The sequence below is a fragment of the Carassius auratus genome, unplaced genomic scaffold (genome assembly GCF_003368295.1).
Source record: "Carassius auratus strain Wakin unplaced genomic scaffold, ASM336829v1 scaf_tig00216425, whole genome shotgun sequence".
NCBI classification, from domain to species: Eukaryota; Metazoa; Chordata; class Actinopteri; order Cypriniformes; family Cyprinidae; genus Carassius; species Carassius auratus.
This window is the reverse complement of record NW_020528566.1, coordinates 219,159-239,814: the sequence shown is the minus strand read 5'-3', so window position 1 is coordinate 239,814 and position 20,656 is coordinate 219,159. Positions and strand designations below refer to the sequence as shown.

Genomic DNA, 20,656 nt, shown 5'->3' with positions numbered 1-20,656 from the left:
TACATCATTTACAGAAACGGTTTCAACCCTGGTATTTGTGTTAAAACAATACTACTGTACATTAGAGGTAATACTTCTATCGCCCACATCTCTGCCTGTGGCTTACAGTCTTAAATGAATTAGGAGTTTGGTAGAATTAAAGCCCGATCAGGTCAGGTCTGTTAACTCAGCATGTTTCTTCTGTGCTGAAGCAGCAGGACTTGTGAGTGGAACACAAGACCAGACTGCATGAGACAAATTGCTTTCTCTGTCCCATTTGATTCAACCTCTGTGATGAGTGGGACACATACTGTGCACGCAGAAAGGTACAAATTTCTCCCTTTTTGCTATTTGCTCCTTGAGCGGTGAAAAATCTGTGAACGTACGTGAACCAAAAAAGAAGAAAGGAAGAGAAAAGGCCCGTGTCTTTCCTCGTCCTCTTTGCTGCTCAGTAATCAAATTCAACTAGGTTTCTGTTGTCTGATAATTGAAATGTTTAAGTGTGAAAATCGAAATGATCGCCACTTCGAGCGAAACGTCTTCACTTCGACAAATGAGAGCGTTCCAGTTGCGTAAGTGATTCGGTCCGCTCACCTCTCCTCTCTGCATAAAATAGAAATTGTGTTGAGAAAGTGCGAATCCACCCCCCCCCAGACAAAAGCCGTCCCTTTCATGGCCAACAAGCAGCCAAAGCCCTTGGAGAGGGTCAGTTTTGTTTGAAAACACTCCCTCTCTCATGCTTTTGAGAGAGTAGCTTGATGCAGAAATGAAGGGTGTCTACTTCTTCTTTTGTGGTATGGCCCAATAGCAGTCAGGCAATGCGTTTTTAGCCGTTTGATGTTTTAAGGAGCGAGAGATTTTGTCATTCTGAAGGATTTGATCAGTCGACTAGCAGACACTTGATTAATGGAACTGATCCCTTTCGGTATGGGAGATCCCCTTCCGTCCCCTCCCCGTTCGCTCCCGGGCCTTGTTTTCCGTCTTTGGGACGTGCAGAACGAATGACACAGATGTTGTTGGAGGAGACAGTCCCCGTCCCTCTCCTCCTCTCCCGTGCTCCCAGCATGGGGCCTGAAACTTGTTTTTCAATCATTGTTTCCGCCAACTTCTTTCCCAAAAGAGAAAAGCGAGGCGAGAAAGAGGAGGGAGAGAGCGGAGGGAGCGCTAAATAAAAGAGGGAGGGAAAGTAAATACAAAGCATTTGTGGAATATAAAGAAAAAAACATTCTTTATAACAATCTCCTGATAATTTAGCACCACAAGGACTGTGGGGAGAAGGGTGGATCAGTCTGAACCGCATTTTGGATGGTGAAGTGGAAGGTGCAGAGCCAGAGGAGAGGAGCTTTAAGTTGAAGATGCAGCTGTCAGCATGGCTGCTGTGGGTGGCATGGCTGTATACCTGGACCGAGGCGGCACGCCAGTGCCAATGCCAGTGCGCATGCCCACCTGAGGAGCAGGTGGAACAGAGATCAGAGAGAGGGCACCTTCGTCACCACCTGGCGCACCAGCGGGCGACACACAGGGACAGGGCCCATCGCAGGAAAGGTAAAACTAATTGATTTTTGGGGGGAATATAGCACTGTTAAGAAAATGAATAATATAAATTACATTTACCTATTAGTTCACTTTTTGATGAAGAATAAGCACTGAAAAAAATGATCTATAAACCTGGACAGAATTATTATTATATTTTGTCATTTTTATCCAGGACCGAATGGTGATTTTATTATTATTTTTATTAACCTAATGGCTTCAGCAGCTGATTTCAGGCGTATCAGCATGGGGTCCAAAGCATGAAATCAGAAAGACAGTGATAACTTGATAAAGTGTTTTTCACTTCGTGATTTTCACTTGTGGACACTCTTGATTTAATTTACATGTGAAGAATTTATTAATTAAGTGTGACAGTACCATTCCGTTTGCATGACTATTTGAAGGTTTATTGTTTAAAAAACTTTTGTTGGTGTATTTTATGATATATTTGACCTTTTAGTAACTGGCTTTTGGAAACTAGGGAGATGATTAAAAGGGAAAAAGTTGCTGTTAAACTTATTTCCCATTCCTTTGATATTCTTAGTACAGTTTTTATTTATTTATTCCTATGTTTTATTTATTTGTAATAAAAAAAAAAATCCACCCAACTGGATTCAATTATATTTTTATAACATGATATATAAATACATATTTCATTTTGTGTTTCAGCAGGGTACTATGAAGTTTTATTTCCAACATAAAATTCTTGACCACTTGTTACTTACTAAAAACATGCTTTATTCCTTATTAAGTCAGGTTTGGTCAAAATAAAAAAAAATTAATATTAATGTTACATTCAATCTCAGACATTAAGGAAGTCAAAGAGACTTATTTATGGGTAAAACGTGCTGAGAAGCCTGGAGTTCTTTTGCGGTGCTACTTTAATTGTGTGTTGTGGTATGCAGACCCATAGTCCCTCAACATCTTTTGTTAGTCGTTGAAAGCTGGTGATCCACAGGCCATCAAGGCACTGCTCTCTGGATCAATATACGTGTCCATCAGTGTGGCCTGCTCTTTTAGGCCACACAATGGACAGTTCTCTAAACAGCACTTTATTTATATGTGCCTTTCGAGAAAATGAACTGCCGCCGCCTCTGCTTTTCTCTCCTAGACTTTTCTTTTCGCTTTCTGTTTTCTCCTCTCTCCATCTCGGCCCCTCAGCGACCGTATACGCAGACTTAATAGTAACTGGAATTAGCAAGTGTTGCTCCTCAGTGTTGTTTCAACTCTGCATTAGCAGCTGTGCTTAACTTTCACCATTTGTTTGCTCTTCTTTTCTGATCCTTTGGTTGTATTATTTAAGAAACATATGACTCAATATACAGCACAATTTTGTGATTTAATGAAAAAAGTCAATCAGTTGAAGAGATCTGGTTCATGTCAATATTCACTTATTTAAAGTTCTGGTTCATTCAGATTTTTTAATGACTCATATGGTTCACATCAGTTTGTATTCACATATTAAGCAATTTGTGCAGCTTAGAAAGGAATTTTTCTTGACTGTGAGGTCTAATGCTTTCCTGTTCCTGTATGTTGTCATCACAAACATTAGATAGAGGTCTTCAGATCACACATTAAATTACTAACTCAACTAAAGGTGAAATTATGTGATAATACAAGTTGTTAAAAAAAGGGTGGATATAGTAGGCCATAGAAGAGGGAAAAACACTCCTTTCTCCTCCCTACAGTAGCCTATGTATAAGTGTAACAAACACAATCTGGCCCAAAGTATGTCCCATTGTTTAAACTATGTCGTCTTGAATTCAAACCAAAACATAAACAGAGGGCAAAAGCACGACTTCAGGAAACTTTAAGTCACACATGTGTAGTTTACCTCAGCACTTGTTGGAGTAATTAGTTAGCGCTGGCTCGTCAATCATCGGAGGTGTAACTCCACTCCAGTCTTCATGCCATCAGTCATCAGCTCCTGCTGCTCCGGTCAGTCAGTCAGTCACCGGGGCGGGTCTCGATCCGGATGGCGCTCTGTTCAACACTCGTACTGACTGAAACGACAGAGACGTGACCGTGATACCTGTAGAGCTCAACTGAAATGCCATTCCGTTATATAACCTTTACAAATATTCATTTTCGATGCGGATTTGTAACGCAGATAATCTGACAGAACAGCGATGCGGTTGTTTATCTCCGTAGATTGAGTTCGACGTGACACGTAAAATGACGAGATACTTTGTCAAGCTCTTTTGGGTTTTGGGGATTATTTATAATATTGAAGGTAAGTACAAAGTAAAGCCTAATTAACTGTTTTGTTCCAGTATGGAACTGTCGCCAAGTAAGAGGTGAAGAAATCCTGTAACTCAGAAAGACAATTTATTTATTTATTTTTAATTAACAAAAAAGTTATTTCAATCCATAAAATACTTTTTTTTTTCTAAAGGTTATTTCTAGACAGATACGGATACATGTATTTTTGTTATAAATTGTATCCTACACTATTAATATCTAGAACCGTTAAGTTTTATTTAGGCTACTGGTTTTGAAACCATAACTGAGAAATTTGATTCAATTATTTCTATATTATTGAGATTATAAAGATAATAACCAAAGTGGATATTTAATTTTTGAGGTCTAAATGATCATGGATTTATTTAAATGACGATAAACTGTATAATGCTCCCTTAAATATAAATGGATGTATAATGTTAATTACGCAAACAGTACGTGAAATGTTACTCTACCTTTAATCCCCGTCTTTTTATAAGAAAGGTGACATTTCCGTCTATAATTACTAATTTCGTTACATATGTTAAAAGTATACGATACATGTAAACGTCAAATCTTAAAGTTTTATTTAGGCTACATGCTCGATTTTCGGCTGTTCCCAGAAGCTCTCTCAGACGGACATAGACCTGTTTATAATCTAATTAAGAAAATTACACAACATTTATTATTATTATTATTTTCGTTAAAACAACAAGCCTTTCAAAACCCCATGTAGAATGTCACAATATACTGTGGGAAGTGTAGCACTGTTTTTTGCAAACTTCCAGCATTTCCCCCAAATTCCTCTACAGTGAAAATGACATAGCAGGACTGTGAGACTCTTGATTTCCTCTCTTTCAGGAAGCTGCCCCATCAGAGACAATAGAAACTTTTAATAGTAGAACACATTTTTGCCAAGAATGTAGCGCTCAGATTCTCTATTGTGCACTTTCACCCTGAATTGCCTCCTCTAAAGACGTAGTTTATTTCAGTTTTTTAACATTATGTTTATTATTAATTAAAGGGCCCCCAAATCCGACAGACAACAAGGAGTTGTTGTAAGACCAACCCAAATGCTTTTTTTGTTTCAAGGACACCCTCTCGTGCTCATGTGATTGGCATGTTTTGGCGTGAGAGTACAAAGAGACATTGTAGGACATTGTAAGTGGGCCAATAATAGCAGAGGGCCATTCCTGCACTTTGTGCACAGGTGACGGATGTCCTGTTGGTCTATGACTTTGTGAGTGCTGGGCCTTTGTTCCTCTCATAGTGGGAAAAACAGCCTCCTGCTCTGACTCTGTTTCCTTGCCGTACAGGAAATGTGTTTCCCTTACTCATCGCGGGGTCATCTAGCCATCCTAAACAAAAGAATTCAATGACCTCTCCGGGTTGGAATTTGAAAATTTATTTGTTTAGTGGAAGTCACTGTTGCTTGATTCTTCCTTTTTTGTCTCTTCAGGTTCCAGGCCTGTTTCAGATAGCGGCCTCCCACGTATCGTCCACCATCCCTCTGATGTGGTGGTCCGGGTGGGCAGTCCGGCCACACTGTCCTGCAGGGCAGAGGGCAACCCTGAGCCCATTATCCAGTGGCTCAGAAATGGCCAACCTCTTGACACAGACAAGATGGATGCGCAGTCACAGCCTATCGTTTTGCCAGAAGGAAGTTTGTTCTTCTTCAGTGTCGTCCCTGGTCGAAAGAGTCAGTCCCATGAAGCGGTGTATGCCTGTGTGGCTCGCAACAGCGCTGGGGTCGCGACGAGCAGGAATGCCTCCCTTCATATAGCAGGTTTGAATCATGACAAAGTGTGATGCTTTTTAATATTGAAAGGGATAGCTCACCAGAAAAAGTGGCCTTTCTATCAATATTTATCCTAATGTTGTTCAGACCCAACCTTTCTTCTATGGATCATAAAAGAACATATTTTGAACAACATTGTCCATACAATGAAAGTCAATAGGGTCCAAAACAATCTTAAAGGTCAGTTCCCACGTGAACTCACCTGTTTGAGGCTGACAGACCTCAATAACAATGAGTGACCCATCAAGACCCACTGAAGGAACAAGAGGGCGAGAGGAAGCTTATTAAGATGGTTCATGAGATTACTAGAGATCAGATGTCAAAGTTTGCCTTCCAGCCCGAAACAAACAGAGCACTAATTGAGCACTGCCAGCATGCTGTGTTTGTAGCCCAAACAGATTCCTCAGCTGGCGCGTTTACTCTGCATTCCACTGGATTGGAAAAGGACCAGATTGAGACATTAAATCAATTGTTGCACACAATGAATTTGCTTTTTGTTTACATCTGTTCACTGCTAGATAATTTTAGACACAAACAAGCTATGTCAAGACAATTGACTATAAGCCTTGATAACTAAAGCAAAAGGGGGTTAATGAGAAAAACAATTGACATTTGTTCTCTGAAATGTAGCAACAGATTGTTAGCATTTATATTCAATTTTTGATCAGCGACCCCTTTACAATAGGGGTTGGTATGGTTTTATTCAGTGGCTTTGAAGACTTAAGCTCATGAAGGCAGCATTTATTTGATAAAAATACAGTACAAACAGTACAACTGTGAAATAGTAATACCATTCAAAATAACTGTTTTCTTTTTTATTCCTGTGATGGCAAAGCTGAATTTTCAGCAGTTATTACTGCAGTCTTCATTGTCAGATCATTCTAATATGCTGATTTGGTTATCAAGAATGTTTCTTATTATCACTGATGTTGAACACAGTTGTGCTGCTTAATTTTCTGTATATAAATATCTTTACCATCACTTTTGATCTATTTACTGCACCCTTGCTGAAGTTAAGTTCTTTAAAAAAGCCCTTACTGACCACAAACCTTTGAACAGTAGTAACTATATTATATATACACTTATTCTGGCCACATGTGTGATTGTCAGCTCTGCGAGAAGAGTTCCGTGTGCAGCCCAGTGACGTGGAGGTGGCGGTTGGCGAGGTGGCTGTGATGAACTGCAGTCCACCTGTAGGACATCCTGAGCCCAACGTGACCTGGAGGAAAGATGGAATCCTAATCAACAGCAGTAATGAACATTACACTGTGAGTGCAAAACATACTCTAATCTGACATTATTTTCCTATTTAGTGGGTTTAGTTTGTTAGCTAAGGTTTTTTTCTTGAGAACTCTTCCCTGTGTGTGTCTGTAGAGGGCAGCGTGACACACAAAGTGTATCACACAGCTAGACCTGTGCCTTAGGACTTTTAACAGTGTTTTGTGTGCCTGGATGACACTATATTTCTGCGTGTTTGCATGTATAGGAACTGAATGGTAAACTGATCATTGCTCCGGCCCAGAAGAATGACTCTGGAGTTTACAGCTGTATAGCCTCAAACATAGTCGGAGTGAGAGAGAGCAGAGCGGCTCGGCTGTCCGTATTAGGTGAGACTCTATCGTTGCTCTAAAAGAGTATGAATAACTTATGAAACCATGGAGACTCATACATCTGTCTTTCTTCCACAGCTAAGCCGGTGTTACTGCGTAAACCAGAGGATGTTTCAGTGCAGCTTGGAGCATCTGCACAGTTTTTCTGCGAGGCCGATGGAGACCCCATGCCTTCTGTAGAGTGGAGCCGAGAAAAAGGACCTCTACCCAATGGCAGGTCAGATCATGTTTTAATAATATATAACCATTCACTATATAGTAATCTAGTCCCCCTGCAGTACATGAAAGAACCTTCAGGGGTCCGCAGACCACCAGTTAAAAACACCAGATGCATAATGAGTGTGAAATTCCTTACAATTCCCATTCCTATTCTTATACTACAAACGCATTTGCCAGATATTTAATCAACCCCGACCACAGTCTGCAAATCCACTATGTGACGGCTCAGGACATGGGCAGGTACACCTGCACTGCGGAAAATAAGCTTGGGGCGTCTGTGGCCAGCGCACAGCTTCTTGTAGAGGGTAAGAATGCATGCAATCAGTCAAGTAGCAGCACTTAAACCTCTTCCCAGCATGCCATTTGTTGCGATAAGTGATGTCTGGCTAATATATGTTCCAGACGTAGGAAGCACCAGACTGAGAGACCTACACAAGGAGCTGTCTGCCTTACGCGTGAGCCTGGAGAACGTCACCGTTATGAGTAGCGCCTCCAACATGTCTCACGTCATGTGGACGGTAATGCAGTTCATGCACCGCACTTTAAATAATCGTATTTTCATTTCAAGGCAGGATCATGTCATTAGTGTTTTCTCTTCTGTTGTCTTTCTGTTTTTTAGTTGCAGTCGTCTGCTGTGTCACAGCTTCATTATCTTGAAGGATTTGAGGTGCTGTATCGCTCTCTTCTGCCGGCCAGCTCAGACTGGACAGCTCAAAGGGTTCCTCAGCCTGGCCTTCACACACATGTGGGACCTCTGAAGAGAGGCTACAAGTATGAGTTCAAAGTCCGACCCTACGGCGGCAGCCTTTATGGCAGGGAAAGCAACACCAGACACTTACGAGTGCCAGAGATAGGTGAGAAACTAGAACATTCTTTACAAAAAAGGACTGTGGTGGTATCTAGGGCTGCAACAACTAATAGATAAAATCGATTATTATTGATAATTGAAATCATCGACAGCGATTCTCATTATCGTTTAGTTGGGTCTGCCCACTGTGCACGTCCAACTGCAGCCGGTCGCATCAAACAGCCCTGAATAACACATTTCTATGGACAAAATGCATTTAAAAACGGTGGAGGAAACACAATGAGCTCCTGCAGGAAAAGTATGTGATCCAAGCTGCCCAAAACATGATAAATCTATATTTTAAGCTTCAAGCTGATGCATCAGCCAAATAGCTTGTCTATCAGGTGCTTTGACAGGTACGTGTGCGTGTCCAAAGTGCAAAAATCTTTCAGGTAACAGTCATATCCTTATCTGTAAATGTCACAAATTCACGCGAGCCTTTTTGTTTTTGCATAACAGTCTGCGTTAAGTTTCAGAAATCTTTACTGAAAGGCACGCTGATGGAATATGCGTAGGCTCTTTAGTAACAGTAGTGGGCTATTTCTAGTGCTATAATATAATTATTGATATTATCTATGCAAGAAAAGCAGAAAAAAATAGTCCAAGTGCTTTATAGTGCTTTTTTTATTCAGATTGCCAATTAGTTAAAAAGTACTGTACATAAACAACGCCAATAAGAATGCAAGGTGTCATCAAAGGCAAAGGAGGCCATTTCGTCATTATGTGAATAAATACTACTTAGTTGTTTCGGTTTGTTATTTGCCCAATAAATGACAATAACCTTTTCAGATTTCGTTTTTTTTTTTTGGACAGATTCCTAAAATATTATGACAGGCTGTCTAATAAATTTTTAAGCACTGTATGTTTTGATAGCATTAAGTTGGCAAATTAGTTTGAAGGACATTGGACAGAATGTGAAATAACACATTTTTGGCAATAACATTAAAATCAAGAAATGTAAAAAAAAAAAAAAAATGAATCAGTTTATCAATAAATAAATAAATCGGCCAACTAATCAATTATCAATTAATCGTCAGTTGCATCACCTAGTGGTATCATGTTCAAATATGGTAATAACATGCTGCTTTATTAATGATTACCATATACCAGGGTATTCGCATGGTACTCCAAAATACTTTAGTCAAGGTTTATTATTATTAACTAAAACATAAAGAACATTTGTTAACTTTTTTAAACAAAACCTTAAATAAAATAAATTTAAACTAACAACCTTTCGTTTAATATGAAGTGCTAAAATAACTAAAACTAAATCAACTCAAACTAATAAATACAAATGAACAAAAACCATATAGGCATATTTAAAAAAATAATAATAATGAAAAAGAAATTACAAAAAATAAACACATGTACTAAATTACCAAAACTATTACTATAACTATAAAATAAATCAAACAGAAAATATAAAAATAAAATAATAACAGAAGTATAGTAATCATACAAAAAATAAAATAAAATAAAAAATTGGGGGGGGTTGGTGTTGATATTATTGTAGTTACCTCGTATGTTATTTCTAATAGTTATACTCTTTTGTACATTCAAAAGATCAGTAAGTTCATGTGAAACTGAAGACTGAAGTATTAATGCTGAAAACTCAGCTTTGCCATCACAGAAATAACTTGTAAAAATATTTCTCAATATTAATCTTTATTGTATTTTTTATCAAATAAATGCAGCCCTGGTGAGCATAAGAGACTTCATACGGAAACATCTGAAAATTTACTAACCCTAAACCATTATTATTTGACTATTAAAACCAAGCTGCTAACTATAACCATGTGCCTTGTCCTCAGTCCCCAGCGCGCCACCTCAGGATGTGTCCCTAACAATGCCCACTGACCGTAACGACACGGTGCACCTCAGCTGGGAGCCTCCACCTCACGATGCTCACAATGGAATCATCCAGGGATATCAGGTAGAACTAGAGTAAAGACAATCATTGTGAAACAATGCTAATAATACCCTGAGAGGCTTTCTCTCCAGTAGATATGGAGAAACTCTTAAGAGATTTTTTTCTAGTTCCAAAAATTTAATTCAATTAAAATTCATGTTTAATCAAAGGAAGCCTGGAAGCAGTTAAATAATTCATATTTTCACCCTCAGACGCTCTGATCACATAAAAATGACATGACCCTGCCAAAATCAACCGTTTCAGACAGACTGTTTGCTACAACACTTCAGAGAGCAATTAGAGTCACTATGGTTTTATTAGTCCAAAATTCAGTTTCTGACCACAAAACTGATGCATAGGTTTATTCTTTGCATTAGCGGAGACTACTGCACCATTACAGGGTATCATTGTGAAATTATCAATATCATGTTGACCTAAAATCACATTAAAAAATAAATACATATATTTTTAGTATATGTAGCAGCCTGGTTGATTTAACAATGCTGTTGTTTCTGACAGGTGTGGTGTGTGGAGTCAGAGGAACAGAATTCTTTTAACTGGACGGTGGACAGTGGGACACACAGTATTGAGATCAGCACACTGCAGCCTGGAAAACTGTTCTGGGTCACGGTTGCTGCCGTTAATGGGGCAGGAGTGGGGGTCCAAAGCGACCCATACAAACTGCTCATAGGTAAGCTAACAAAACAGGTATAAAATAATAATTGTAAAGCGTAATCTACTCAATATGTTACCTGTTGCTCTCTTTTTCCCAGAGTTGAGGCAGGAGGCGGCACCGTATCAGACAGGCATACTCAGTATGTCTCATTTCCTTGCTGTGATTAAAGAGCCGGTGTTCATTGGCAGCGTTGGCACCCTCCTGTGGTGTGTTCTGATGATAACCGCCGTGTTTTTGTACAGGAGACATGCCAGAACCACCAACCTGGGAGGCAAACATTCAGGTAAGCTACAATAAAGTATCGATTTACTTTTTTTAATATATATATATATATATATATATATATATATATATATATATATATATATATATATATATACATACACAAAAAGTCATACAATTATAATTGTCTCTTTCGTTTGTAGGCTTATATAGACTGGACAGTGAAGATCTCATCATCAAACACAGGTAAAAAAAAATAAGAAAGGAAGTGATGATTTCTATAGAAACTCATTTCTGTACTCCACGTGAGAAAAAAGACATGTTTTGATAAATCTAAATTATGAGATTAAAATTATGACATACTACATTGCAATTAAGAGATAAAGTCTTCTTATATTTTATTTGGTGGCACGTACGTGTACCAACATGTACTTATAGTGTACTTACAGTGTATTTATCTAAGAAAGTTCTGGTAACACAAGGTAACTACATGGGGTAAGGTTAGGTTTAGGGGTAGGTTCAGGGTTAGTACCTAGTTATTGTAATTACTATAATAAGTACATAGTATGTACATGAGGAACAGGACTGTAAAATAAAGGGCTACCTTTTATTTGAATTTCATAATTACGGCTTAATATCCAATTTGTCAATATACCTTATTGCTTCATTTATCTCAGAATTTTAACTGTTTATCTCATGATACTAATTTACCAAAGCATGATTTTTTCTTATGTAACCGTAACACTATACTTATGAAATAGGCTTCCACGAGTGACTGAGTCACCTCTGTATAATTCTCTTCTAGAATGGCGGCACCAGACTCTCCGTGGATCTCTGGAGGCTGGAGGCCAGATTCCAGCAGTGAGCCCAAGCCGGGCCTTTGGACCCCGAGTCAAGAGAACTCTGGCTTCCGGAGGACAAGTCAGTCACAATTTTAGTTAAAATACATAGTAATAACCAGCCCTCATCTACTTCTTTTTTTCCTCTCGTCATCTCTGTGGATGACAGATACATCCTTATAAAAACCTTCAAAAAATGCCTGTCACCCCTGAAGTCATGACTCTGCAGAGTCCTCATCAGCTCTAATTACCATTGACATCTTGGCACATTATGTAAATCAGTCTGTTTTTTTACCTCCTTACTGACAGCTCTGCCCATTACGGCTAAAAAGGACCCCAACCCCCTGCGATCAGCCGTCCCGATTGTACCAGACAATTGCGGTGTCTATGGCACCTTTTATGTGGATATAACCGGCAATGGACTGAAGACATTTAATAGTCCAGGTCGCTGTCCCAGAATGCCTCACGGCAAATCTCAGCTGCACAGCTCCGAGACCGTTCGGATCACCGAACCCATCGTCAAAACTGCCGTCGTGAGGGAAGTGCAGGCGTTGCCATGGAAACGTGCCCTCCCTGCCCAGCCCAACATGGGAGTTCTGAAGGAATCATGGGAGAAAAATTACAAGCGTGGTGAGACATTCATTCATTCAGCGAGTCATTTACATTGATTTCATCCAGCAGTAACACGTGTTGTAATCTACTTCCAGAGCTGCATGCGGTAAAAAGTGCCCCGTTAATACCCGTTAATGCCCTGGCAGTGTGCAGTGCACCGAGTAACCATCAGCAAAGATTCAGTCAGCACCCTGCAGGTTTGAACACCAGTGTGTCTCGTGTTTAAAATGCTATTCTCATTACGCAGTCTATTTATTAGAGCTCTTCTAAGCTGGTCTACATTCCCTCAGGTGGTGCATCAAAGCCTGTGAAGCCACTGAGTTCTCCGCGTATCCTCCACTACTCTGCCTCTCTGCAGCTGGTGGACATGTTACCCAGCCCTCCGCCTCTTCCTATGGAGGACAACCACAGCCTCAGCTCAGAGGACGAGTGAGAATCACACCTACACACAAAGCAAAATGTTAATTTGCAGAGATTTTATTGCTCATATATAGCTCAGTTGAACCAGTGGCGTACGGGACACCCCTGCGGCCCTGTTGCAGGACATTCTAAAAGGCAGTGCTTCGAGACACTGCAAAAGATGCAAAACGTGAGCGCAAAGGTAGTGCAGTGGATAGGGCTTAATGTTTTATAATGAATGGGGAAAATCACATTTTTTTCTCACATTTCACTTGTCATAAACTTCTAAAAAAACCGCACCTTAATCTAATTATTCCAATTCTAAATACATTGGTCCACAATAAGCTTTTGACCTCAATCACCTGTTATAATATTCCTATATTTATTAGTACAGCTGTGTTTAAGAATATCAACATCTCCTAGGAACATGCTTTCTTTTCTATTGCCTCAGAAGATTCACTTCCATAAGCTCTTACAAATTGTATTACTTGACTAAAGAGCTGCTGCACGCAGCGATGCAAGACATTCACTCGTGTTTTTGGGACAGTTGTTAGAATTGTCAATCGCCTAATCAGGTCATTGTTGCATCATCACAAAAATTATTTTACTTGCACGTCTATTGAAGCCATTCAGTTTGGATTGAGCGCGTCTCCAATGAGGGCAGTTTCGATAATGGTGAGTTCATACTAATAATCCTTTAGGTTGAGTTCCTGTTTACTAATCAGACACAACTTGGCTATTGTTCCATTTTTAGTTTGTGGCAGGATACAATATTTTTTTTATTGATAACAAATTCTGGCCAAGATAGTATAGCTTTCTGCCAGTAAACGAGAAAACATTTACGTGTCACATTATTATTGTATTTCTTTCCTGATTTGCGGGCCCGATGCTAAGATAAAAACGGAGAGAGGAGAAAAATATATCGGTCACTCCGAGCAGAATCTGTATTTTTACCGGTTTCTGTTCATGCGTTTCTCTGTATTATTACTGTTCTGAAACCGGTTTGAGTAGAAAAGATGGTTAGCGTAATTTTGTCCATATGCGTCAAAAATTACAAAAGAGAGTCTTAGCTAAAATTGCACTTAGTAATAGCCAGCATCATCTTTTCTAGATTTTGGCCAGATAAAAAAAAAAAAAAGCCAGTCTTGGGACAGTGTTTGAACTGAAACGTGTTGGACACAAAAAAACAGTTAGCGAGTCTAGGACAGTGTTTGAGCTAACCCCTTAAAAATATTCTTGTTTGCCGTAACTCGACTGACCCTGTCAATTTAGGACCGACTCAATTTGCAGTAAACAAAATGTTCGAGGTCACTGTTCAAAGTCATACGGGTTCGGACACCATAATACATCTAAAAAATTTATTAAAACAGCTCGACAACGCTTTAACTCAGCACGAAGTTCTGGAAAAACTTTGCCCAGATCTTTTCCCATCCCTTCTCCCGTCTAGTCTAAAACTTCGAAAATCTATTGCACGAATCAATTGGACCAACCAACACAAGTTTCGAAAACGAAAATAGGAAATTTCACAGCCTTTTCTCGGAGTGCGTTGTTGACATTTCTAATCGTAAACACAGCCATGTTTAAGCCTGCAGTAAATGTTTTGCATTATGGTAGTCCACTCTGCTTATTGTTTTTTGAGAATGTTGCACTCCTGTTTGTCATTGTGCACATAACTTCACGCCAATAAATCATCAGAAATATTGGTCTTTACCCATATATTGAATCTTTACATTCGTCCTGCCTGTTGTCCGTGGATTTACCTATATTTGGCGTAATTTTTTTGTATAAAATGCCTCTAGAAATGCAAAATCGATTTTACAATCGATTCAATGACCACTTGTCACTCAAATCAAACAGGATTTTTTCAAAGTGACAACCCAAGAAAGCAAAGTAAACGGTCTCTCATTTGTAGGTTGCACTGACACCTAGCGGTGGATGCAAGTAAAACATTATAACAGTACGTAATTTTTTTTCTTCTCACCTGAAATTCATGCAATAAACATATTTTTGACAAAGATTTCAATTTGTTTTTGGTCTATATAGCCTGCATCAAAATGAGGTTCACCATCACCATCACCAAAGTTGTACTTTTTTTTTTACATTGAAACTTGAAAAAAAATATATAGACTACCTACCTACCGACCCTTTTTTAAAAGTTTTTACTGTTACTGCAAACCAGTTTTTTAAGGATGGCCTGAACTGAAACGTGTTGGCCATTAGCCTACATGAAATGCATCAATGCAATAATTCACCAGATTCATGACTGATAAATCAGTTAGCTATGTAAATGGAAGAGACGGAGTATTATACCTAAAGCAGGTGCACAATAACTTTTTGTACATGACATCACTGCTGGTGGGAGGGGCCCCATCTCGTTCTTTGCCTTTAAGATGTGCGTTATGCCACTGAGTACAACATGTCGGTAAAACTATTATATATTAATTATATTAAGGTTCAATTGGTTAACTTTAGGTAAGGCATTAGATATCGTGAAGTAACAAAGAACAATATTTTTTCAGCATTTATTAATCTGAGTTAAAGGAATAGTTTACCCAAAATTAAAATCTGGTTTTACCTACCCATGTCGTCCAAACCTCAATGACTTGCTTTCTTCTGTGGGACACAGCGGTAGATATTTATGGAAAGGCCTCTGGTTTTTGCTTTGTTTTAGGCCTATGAAGGTCAATGGGCTCCAGTTTTCCAACATTCTTTCTTTTACAGTCCACAAAAAAAGCTATTTTGAAGAAGTCATACAGATTTGGAATGACATGAAAATGAGTAAATGATGACATCGTTTTTTGGGTGAACTACCATTTAAATGTTACTTTCTAAATACATTTTAACATTTCAAATTGTTTAAAATCACTGTTCAGTTCAGGTAAATTAATTGAACTGTACTGTAAAGTGGTGCTGTTATGTGGCTTAAAAATATCAACTTTGTGCCATGTTTCCCCTAAAACAGGAGTAATAAAAGAAGCAACAATGAGACAATCAATGACATGCTTAAAGAGTTTGAGCAATAAAACGAGTGTAGGAAACAAAATAATTTGGTCTACTCTGGAAACAATTTGTTTTGCAGGTATCTAGGGAAATCAGAGCACAGTATTTGACATCTGAATCTAAAAACGAAATATGAGATCACTGAGGTCATTCTCTCAGCAGAAACTTCTGAGAAGCTATAAATGCATCTACTTTCTATCCATTTTATCTCATAGCTATCTATGAGAAACAATTAAAGATATGAACATGATCTCATATGTGATTTTTCTTTCCTGTGGGCAACAGTATTCAGCAGAATGCTTTGAAGATTTAGGCTCCCATTTATGGGAAATGGCCCACACTATATATTAGAAGGTCTGTAAGTGGGAGGAAGCATTTCAAATGCTGTAGGAAACAAACAGGAAGCTTCTTCCAGCAGTGCAGACTGAGGTTGGATGCATTATGGTACAAGAGAAAGAAAAACTGGATTGCTGGAATGGATACAAACACCTTAGATTATAGAAATATTAGGTGTAGTGTGCTAGCTAGTATGAATTTATTAACTGATGAAGTGAATAATTATTAATATGCTCATATTTATATACATCTGATCCCTCAGGTCTACCAGATCCACTAAGTTGACAGTTGACATCGGATCTCAGCAGTCTGTTTGTGCTGCCTCTGGGCTCCAGGGTCCCTCTATGGTTACTACAGGCTGTCCAACCCACCACAGCCCAGACCAGCCAAGCCCGACCTACAGCCACCTGTCCACGGCCTCCTTCTGTCTCTCCACTGATGACTACCAGGACACCACGCTCAGTACTCAGGGCCACACTCAATACATGGAGATCAGCCCCAAGCCACAGGGGCAAAGGTAAAAGAACACCCGAGAGTCCTGAGAGAACATATACGTCAGGGGAGTATCAAGACAAGGGCTAATTGTGATGTCTCCCAACAGTTCCCCTTCAATGCCACGTCCGTTCTCACCCACACCCACGTTTGGGTACATCTGTGGGCCTGCCGACCGAGAGATGGATGACGAGCAGGAGTCTCAGGCTGTCGACCTCAGAAGAGCCACACTGAGGAGCACGCCCTCATCTTGTTGCAGCGAATGGGAGGGTTCGTTGTGGAACGGCTGGGGCTCGGTGTCTGAAAGCAATGTGACAAGCGCTCGAACCAGTGTCATCAGCTCTTCTGACTGCTCGTTCATAAACGACGCAAACTTTGCCCGCGTCCTGGCTATGACAGCCGAATCCATGAGTGGTACTTTATCAGGCAAGTTACAACTCTCTCCAGCTTCTGTAGAATTAGGTTGTTTTAATTTATATTCTTCACATGATTCAAGCTCTAAGATGGTTAACAGCAAGAACAGATGTAGTTGCCAGAAATGTCCACAAGGTGGAACAATCTGCTCACGCAGTTAAAGTTCTATCAGTAGCTCTACACAGATTCACCACCCCTGAAAGCTCTGCTAATTTCCACAGAAATTAAATGAAATATAAATCCTTGCAAAAATGAATACATGTAAATATTTTGACTAATTCGACTAAGTTTGTAGTACTCTTACAGTACATCTTAAGATATATTTACCTTGTTTAAATGTGTTCTTCAAATTTCTGCAAACTTGTAAGTGATTTATAAATCTGGCCACATGAGTTGCCAAAAACTGTGATCACATTTTACTTTTCTTTACTGAACACCAGCTTTTCTCAGTTCATCATTGTCAATCACTAGTTTTTCAGCTCAGTAGGGCGGTAAAATTATTCTGCATCGTTTGCATAGTCAACAAAAAAGCATTATGCAAATATGTGCTGCAATTAAGTTCTTTTGAAATGATTCATGATTATGTAAGAGATAAATACTCTATACAGTGCAACCAAAGTATTTTGACACTTTAGTCTCACTTATAAATGTTTTAATGTCATTGCATTAAATAACAACACATCAACGCAAGTGGCTCTGACAGTATTATATAGAAAGACAGCACAAGCAAAACGTTTCACAAAAAAGACATTGAGTTAAAATGAAGACCATGCTTTTGGACACTCAGGTTGTCAAATTTTAATGGAACATATTCATAGTCAGCTTGATAGACAACACCTGTCTTCAGCTTGAGACCAGTACATTATAATAGACAAAATGGCTCATAGAAATGAGGTTAGTTCTGAGAAAAGCCCTAGCATTATCTGATTTGATATTTTGCTATCTAATGCAGTCACATTCAGACTGTTTGAATTGTAGACTGTATTATTCCAGTACTTTTTGGGATCGTTGCATAACTAGAGGGGAGAACTGTATTTGGGATGAGAACTTTCATTGTCAGATTAGATTCACGAGGCACTGCAGCATTATGCTTCCCAATGAGACAGTGAAAAATAGCAGCGCTACTTTGATACAATGAGAAATAATGGGATTTGAGGGCCTGTCTGCAAATTGTCTGGGCTCCCCCACCATCCTCTCTGAAGTTTCAGCAAATCAATCACGGCTTTCAAAAGAGAAACCTACAGGGACTTTCCTCTCTCCATTTGCTGATTGTTTCCCCCTTTCACTCTCTCCCTGTCTATCTTTCAATCTCTGTGAATGCATCAGGTTAAATGACTAGTACACTGTAACTGATGAGTCCAGCACCGTTGTGCGTTATCATTCAGTGGTATAATGGTGACACTGACTTGTACGTCTTAATACTTGTTAATAGATTGCTTTTCTGTGTGTATTTTGTACCTATGTGCATGCGCATGCATTCATCTCCCTTCATTTCCTTCGTGATGTGTGTGTGATCCTGCATTTTCTGCAGATTTCTCCCCGCCTGCATCCCCCCTGAGTGTTCTGTTCCCCCCTCGAGAGTGTTTTGGAGAGGTGGAGCCGCTGCCCATGTGGGACTGGAGCACTGCGTGGGTGGAGGAGTTGGAGGCCCAGTTTAAAGCTTCCAGAGAGGCCAGAAGAGCCCCCACATCTAGCCGACACTCAGGCATTGAGCACTGGAGAGGGCATCTGGAGACCCCCTCGCACCGATGATCGATTTGCAAAAATGCCTAGAGGTAGTTTATGGACTACATATCCCTGCGTTCCTCAGGGCCAACCCCCCTTCCTTGTAGTTTCGAAGAGCTTGGGTATGTACAGTAACAGGGTCAATTAAACAGAAGAACACACTGCTGCAAGGTACAGTAGGTGCAGTTTATATGCCACTTTCCATATGGACAGTTGAGTTGTACCACACCATAATAAAGACTATTGTACAGGACATTCATATTGGCATTCAGAGAAATGTAAATAAACCATTTTATTTAATAATCTTCCACATACGATTTTATAAAATCATATACGCTTTTATATGACAGAGTTATCTAAAATACACAGGAAGTATTATACAAGATGTTTTTTGTATTTTAGAAGACCTTTTTTATTATTTTATAATTCTTATACATTTCTTTTTAATATTCTTTTTTTATTTTACATTGAAAAGTATTAGTTAATTTTGCAGTTGAATTGAAATATAATTGAACTAAATGTTAGAAAATTGTAGATCTTTTTTTATTTTATTTTTATTGTTGATTATTGTTTTTTTGGTGTTGTTTTTTTTGTATGACAGTAGTTTGTTGAGTAGACATACTGTTTTAGCTGTCAGTATTTTTTTTTTTACGTACGCTATAGATATTCCTCAGAATTGATGCACTACTAAAAAGCCACAGTTCAATTACTTCTATTTTTACTAATTGTCTTTTTAAAATTAATAAAAACTATTATAAATGAACATTTTAATCACAAGTATCTGCCTCTTGGATCACTATGACATATGTTTGTGTTTGTTGCATTTGTGTCCAACTGTCTTGTAGTTAAGGGAGCACAAGAGGTCTGTTAAGAGAACATGTACAGCCGTCCAGAGCGCTAATCCTCACTACAAGCCAGCAGAACCAAATCAGACAACCCTAGACACCCGCTGGACACACACACACACACACACACTCACAGAAAACACAAGTGACCATGGCATGACTGCAGAGGGATTATTGCTTGTCCCCTTCTCTCTCTCTCCCTACGGCCATATGCTTGGTACAAAAACACACCTCCCCCGTTACACACTTATATGCGTGTGCACACAAACACACTGTTCAAATCTACAGCCTTGAATTTGTCTATGGCCAAAATGGCATCTTTTTATAGCCTATTGGTTATCCTTTGACTCAGTTTGCCATGCAAGAGCACACTAAAACGGTACCAAGTTTTGCTTCTCTCTTGCTCGGTTTCTTTCATTCATTTGTTACAGAAGAGCACCCCACATTTGTCTGCGTTATTTTGCAAAGTCACAGCTGTGAGCTATGCTGCAAGAACAAGAATTAGTCACAATTGTGAGAAATAAAGTTGCAATTCTTATATAAAGTTGCCAATATGATCACTAGTAACAAACATGAGAGAGTCCAAATTATGAGACATAAAGTTGCAATTGTGAGAAATAGTTGCAAATTATGATGTAAAGCCGTAAATAGAGGAAATGAAGTCACAATTGTTTGATTGTAAAGTGGCAAATATGAGAGATAAAGATGCAGTTGTGGGCTATACATTTTTCAAATAAGAAATATTAACAAACTTGAGAAACTGCAACTGCGAGACATAAAACTGCAAATATGAGAAAGTCCGAATTTTTTTTAATTAAGTTACAATTATGAGATAAAAAGTTACAATTGAGAAACAGTTGGTATTAGGATCTAAATTTGCAAATGCAAAAGAAAATTGGACTCAACTGAGAAATAGTGTTTCAATTGTGAGATACTGTACAAAGTCTGTTAACTGTTTGATATTTAAAAACTGCAGTCGTG

At 39.0% G+C, this 20,656-nt stretch overlaps 1 protein-coding gene across 2 annotated transcripts; it reads left to right on the top strand.

The window, feature by feature from the left end:
- Window positions 1–876: 876 nt before the first annotated feature.
- robo4 (roundabout, axon guidance receptor, homolog 4 (Drosophila)) lies at window positions 877–19,607 on the top strand. Of its 2 annotated transcripts, none has more exons than XM_026263095.1 (19): window positions 877–1,524; window positions 5,192–5,518; window positions 6,641–6,798; window positions 7,017–7,137; window positions 7,219–7,357; window positions 7,537–7,664; window positions 7,762–7,877; window positions 7,979–8,213; window positions 10,018–10,139; window positions 10,635–10,806; window positions 10,889–11,074; window positions 11,217–11,259; window positions 11,819–11,934; window positions 12,162–12,482; window positions 12,560–12,661; window positions 12,755–12,893; window positions 16,462–16,716; window positions 16,801–17,117; window positions 18,637–19,607. In XM_026263095.1, the coding sequence occupies exons 1-19, from the start codon at window positions 1,335–1,337 to the stop codon at window positions 18,855–18,857; spliced, it is 3,408 nt and encodes a 1,135-aa protein (XP_026118880.1). In that variant the 5' UTR covers window positions 877–1,334; the 3' UTR covers window positions 18,858–19,607. The 2 variants fall into 2 exon arrangements, with proteins under 2 accessions (XP_026118880.1, XP_026118881.1); XM_026263096.1 differs by lacking the exon at window positions 877–1,524 and adding an exon at window positions 3,463–3,745.
- The last annotated feature ends 1,049 nt before the right edge of the window (window positions 19,608–20,656 follow it).